The 6,000-nt window shown below is 35.4% G+C and overlaps 1 protein-coding gene across 1 annotated transcript in view; it reads left to right on the top strand.

Annotated features, from left to right (window-relative positions):
* Positions 1-296: 296 nt before the first annotated feature.
* Positions 297-6,000, top strand: part of LOC134803256 (transferrin) — a 29,715-nt gene continuing 24,011 nt past the window's right edge. The window contains exon 1 of the mRNA XM_063775989.1: positions 297-553. Coding sequence (XP_063632059.1) covers positions 466-553 — 88 coding nt within the window. The 5' untranslated portion in view covers positions 297-465. The remainder of the gene's footprint in view (positions 554-6,000) is intronic.

Here is a 6,000-nt window from a genome sequence, read left to right as displayed (position 1 = left end):
TGACGATAACCCTTCGCGCCTACATTTATTAAATTTGCCGCTTTTTTCTACTGACGGACATGGCTTGACAGACTATATTATGAGATGACAAGCGCGAAAGTGTTGGGGGTATAATCTCTTACATCTAAAATTATAAGCTCTCCGTCATTGCCAAGATCACTTAGCGACCTCGCAAAACATACCGCCAACCAAATAAAGAAGTCCACAACTTGATCGCCAGCCCACCGAACTGGTTGCATATCACAACGGGTCGGTTTAATGTCAATAACTTATTTTTACCTTGAGTTTGTATTTGTTCGAGCAGACGACACGTCTTGGCTTAATAAGCCGGACGTCAGGCTTTTTTGTTTAAAAAAAATTGACGTGGATTTAGGCGGGAGTTTTTAGGTTCTTTTTGAGGGCATATTCTTGGTGTGAGCGTTTTGTGATTTTTAAACGTTTTTGGAGAGAGTTTCATGTTTAAAAATGTGTTTAAAGGTTTTGTTTTTGTTTGTGTTTGTTTTTGTGAGTTCAGTGTCGCCTCAGGGATCAGGATCGGGGACTGATGGGAAATGTAAGTTGTTATTTTTTTTATTTGAATCATAGGTAATTTTTACAATAAGATAACTTGAAAAATACATTGCGTTAAAATAAAATAAAAAAATTACCGCTTGTAAAGTTCTAAAAGACAGAATATAAACATAAAATTATGGAAGGTATAACATAAAATACTTAGTGGTGTTTTTAAGAATTTCATCCCTTCATAAGGTAAGATAAGAAAAAAAACTTACACGAGTTTTTTTTTGTAACATATCCAGTTTGAAACTTGTTTCAGCTTTGTACTACTTTAAGCTACCTACCTTTTTTCTAGTACCTATACTAGGTTACCTACCTAGTTTTTTCTAGTGTAGGTACTAAGGAAATACCCGATTCCCCTAAGCTGTAAATTACAGTTTACTATTACCTATTACTAGTTTTATTACAGTCTGTAATAAAACTAGTGTCATTTCTTAGTCATCTTTTCTTAAGTAGTATTCATACGTTTTCTAAAGGTATTTTATGTATGTATGTATACGTGACCAATTGACCATTCTCTATGAAAAACTATTATTTAACTTATTTTTAGTGTCCGACCAAAACAGGTGTTTTAAAACCGAACCTGAAGGTTCGAGTTTGCTCTAATTTCGGGCGAAACCGAACCGTCGCCTTCGGCGGAACATGTTATTATGTGGTTTTTATGCCGATACCGAAACTATGGTCGGACACTAATGAAACTATTACATAACTTACTTTTGGGCTAGAGGCTACGCTTCTACCCTTCGCAACCCCAGGACCATGGCCCCTTTTGAGGCCAAATACGCCCCTCCAAAGTCATCAGGAAAATCCAAATTAAACCATTAGAACTGTCGGAATTGATTCACAGTAATGTTAGTATTGTATGCTGTTAAATACTTAATTACTCTGATTTCCCTAACGATATTTTAACGGCCAGAACCGGTTAGGGTAGATACTTAGATAAAAATGCAAGTTATACAGGTAAGCACCACATATTAATTTACTTTACCTACGTATAACGGAATTTTCTTAAATACCTTTTGTTTATAGATTACTCATAATATAATTTAGAATAACGAGAAGAAAGTTAATTTCATATATCTCTTTCTATTTGTGTTTATACTTGTATAGATTTTATATAATATTATTTTTGTAAAATTCCTATTAGATATAGTTGGTCAAGCAGATCTTGTCAGTAGAAAAAGGCGGCAAATTTGAAAAATGTAGGCGCGAAGGGATATCGTCTCATAGGAAAACTGAATTTTGCACCTTTTTCTACTGACAAGATTTGCTTGACCATCTATAATATAAAAAAAACTAACATTCAATTTAATTAAATTCAAGGCCACCGCGATGTTCTGACCAAAAAACACCTAATTATCATGACCTAGAAAAAGTTTAATAATGTCTATGCTTCCTTCGAATGATTTAAAAACTAAAATTTACAACGCGTAAACATGTTGCATCATCAATGCAAAATACCTTATTATTTATTCGCTATCTACATTTTGATTCACAAAAAATATAAGATTCAAATGTTGGCATTATAAGACACGCCTTGGTCTTTATTTAAACAAAAAAAAACGCTGACGTAAGCGGCGGGAAAACATTCGGCTTTTGGTCATTGTCTGATGCCCATTGCTCAAGAATGAAAAATATAGCTATCCATGCCGTGATCGGCAACGGCGACCTAGCTAGTTACGAGTAAAAACTCAAAAATGCGCGTTTTCTCAAAGATAAGACCTAGCTAGATCGATTTTTCGGCCCGAAAATCCCCCATATACCAAATTTTATCGAAATCGCTAGAGCCGTTTTCGAGATCCCCCAAAATATATACTCGATAATTTTTATTCGGTGATCAGGAACATTTTTTTCTAACTCAGTAGATCACATAGTTCACGTTGAAGTCGTGCTTAAGTACATGGAAAGAAACTTGTACTTATTTTATTATTATTTTAACTTTGAGATTAATTTTATCCTAAAATCCTTGTCACTCTTCTAATACTCTCACACTCTACTATACACAACAACAACAACAACAACAACACAACAAGCTACTAATACTCTCACACTCTACTATACACAACAACAACAACAACAACAACAACAACAACACAACAAGCTACTAATACTCTCACACTCTACTATACACAACAACAACAACAACAACAACAACACAACAAGCTACTAATACTCTCACACTCTACTATACACAACAACAACAACAACACAACAAGAATTGCTCGTTTAAAGGTGTTAGATAAATAGAAGTAGAAACACGCCGAGAAGTTATGGTTTCCTTCCCTCCCCCCACTTTTCATTTCATTTAATTTCATTTATTTATTGCATTCCATGGTATTTACACATGGTATTTTAAATTTAATTGAACAACATAGACCCTGAATAGGGTATGGCAAGTTAACCTTAATAGCTAAATACATACTTAAAGTTACCTTACAAAACATAATTATTATGTATTACTTTTATTGTTTTAATCATGACATTGCCCCACTTTGTCTTTGCTAAAGCAATGCAGAGTTAGCTTGGTCTAACTCTAGCAGGCTGTGCAGTGCAGTCGGGTTTACACGCGGGTTTTCCCAGACGTGTAAGTTATGCGAACTCGCACTTTTTATGTGTAAGGTGCGACCGTAAGGTGTTAGCAGTATTTTAACTTAAGTAAACTTAACTAAATAAGGTGTATTCACCCCTAGTGTCAATTTCATAGCGTGACGTGACGTACGCGTTTGCGTTAAGTGTCATTTTGTATGGGATTTTTAGTTTTAGAACGTCCCGCTTGGCGAGCTGTTTAAAATCCCATACCAAAATGTCAAAAAAGACATAGTAGGTAACGTAAACGCGAATGCTCGTCACGCCATTGACTGAAATTTACACTACCTAGGGCAGTGGGGAGACACTCCCGGCTTCGGGTAAACTCGGCTCCGTTCGGCTCAGTATTGCTCCGAGCAATTATTAGGGTTGACACAACTTGACGTCCCTTTGCGTGCACGACCACAGATAGATATTTACTTGAATTTTGACAACCCTAAATAGCCGAAAGGCTATCCCTTTCGGCTATTTAGTTAGGAAGCCATAAGTTAGGAAGGGACAGCATGACTCTTCTCTGAATCGCTGTCAAACTTCGGTTTTGTAGGAAGTGTATTTTCTGTACGTAGTAGGTACACACTATGAATTATTCTGTGCCTAGGGGTACTGAAGTCATTGTACTGTTTATATTGGCTGTGTAAGGTCTTCTGCCCGTCGCAAGGTCGCCGGACCGGGTTTTTTGTGCCGCTAGACCAGTCACATACGAAATGAAGTATATAGTACTTTAATAAGGTACTATGTCCTTGACTGCACAGTATAAACAGCATAGAAAGTAGGCTCCTATAGAATACGCGTGCCTCCGTGAGGGACAAAACATACGCAATGCGACACTATGATTGGTCGAATTTATTTGTTTCCCACCATTATCCATACTAAATTTACGGTGGGGAATAAAAACAATGTGAGACTGTGACAAGGACAAACAATAATAGCTCTTTCGCTGCTAATCCTACTGAAATATACATAAGACTATCCTGTTCGGTCATATCCTCCCACCCCTCATGCCTGATCCATATACTAGATTCATGATAAACAGCAACACTAAACTGTCCTGTGGATCTTATGCTTTTTGTAATAAGATCCAGGAACTGTCAGCATAGAGAATTAAGTAACAGTGCTAACTCCATACATCAGTTTTCTTACCAAAACGGGTTATTTCGTTACATCTAGCGTCAAGTATAGTGTAAATAACATTATTTGCGGTATTTGACACATTATGACTGACGTATATAGAGATGTAACTAACGCAAATCGATTGTCACAGCAAGCGATTACGATTGGATGGCACGTAGACTGAGGTATCGAATTGTGACGTATAATGAATTTTTATTTGAGATTTAAATAAAGCTAGAATTATATGGTTTTCCCGCAAGCTACCGGTCGGTCGGTGTATTTAATACACCGACCGAGTAGGTCGCACCCATTGTCAAAATTGAAACTAACTGGGGATCTATTTTAAAAAGTTTATTTATGTTATTTCTGTGTCAAATTTGTTGTCTGTTAAGTGACGATAAATATATCCATGTTTACAGTTAATTATCCACCTTTTCCTTATTTTTATTAAAAGAAAAATGAAAAATTCATATCGATTTACTTAGACGACTACCGATTCATAACGGTGGTGTCCGGCCAACCCTAAAATTAAAAAAAAAAGACTTAGAACGTAAACGTTCGCAGTGCAGTTGTTTTCCTTTGTGATTTCGATGTGCAAAACATTTTACGTAGTATTGCTGTTGTGAGTGACAGACGTCAAATACCGCAAATAATGTTATTTACACTATAGCGGATTTAGTACCGCTTAAATATATGGTTTGTCAAAGGACTGTCTCATTTCAAACATGGACAGAGAGAATCATATTATCTTTGTCTTGGGAGGAGAGGGAGGGGTCAAAAAACCTAGAAATTCGTGTGATGTGCCTGGGTGGATTTCAAAATCCAGCGAAAACTTATGGTTCGGTCTTTATAAAAAAAACTAGTAGGTTGTGCGAGTTGCAACTTTTTTATATGTTTTTAAGAACTATTATCTTCATGTTCCTTCAATTACCATCTCCAATAACTTAATAGATTTTTTTATATAAAATGTTTTATGTGTCTAAAATCATCACCGTCGACCGGAAAAATCTGAACCTTTTTGTTTGCAGTGAAAATTATAGCATACGAGGTCGCACTGAAATATTCGGGAATGGGACACTTAGAAATAACATAATAGAAACAGGCATATAATTTATAAAAATGTAACTCTTTATAAAACTTTTAAGGTATATTCCATTTGGTTGTCATTTGTATTTAAGAATTACTGGCAATTTGAAAATTGTATGTCGAACATTATTTGAATTTTTGGCCAAGTGATTTTTCGGATCATATTTTTAAACGGTTTTCAATATGCCCTCAGCGAACAAATAAAAGTTACAATGGGCTTCTGTTATTTTTTTATGAACTAGAGTTCATCGTACGCTCGTTTGCAGTTAAAATTAAATATGAAAGTCACTTTCATTTTATCCCATGGGTGATCTTAAAGAAGCATGTCATTCCAAAGCGACGTCAAAAATTAAAATCGCATTTGTGCTGTTAATTAAAAAGACTGCCAAAAAAGTTGCATATCGGCAGATTTCGACATTCCTAAATATTCATATGACAACAGTAAAAAAATCTTTTATATATATATATATATGTAAAAAAACTTCAATTCCGTTGGCTACTCCACGAATTTCATACAAAACCACTAAGGCCCCAAAATCGCCATACAAAAAGGACTTTGGGATTATGAGCCGTGTGCATTACAGAATGATTACTTTCAAAAGAAAATTTATATGCGTGGTCAGTTTGAGTTTAAGTATGCATTACAATAAAGATTGACTGTCT

This window comes from Cydia splendana, chromosome 26, assembly GCF_910591565.1.
Source record: "Cydia splendana chromosome 26, ilCydSple1.2, whole genome shotgun sequence".
NCBI classification, from domain to species: domain Eukaryota; kingdom Metazoa; phylum Arthropoda; class Insecta; order Lepidoptera; family Tortricidae; genus Cydia; species Cydia splendana.
The sequence above is the reverse complement of the archived record's forward strand: the minus strand, read 5'-3'. Positions and strand labels throughout refer to the sequence as shown.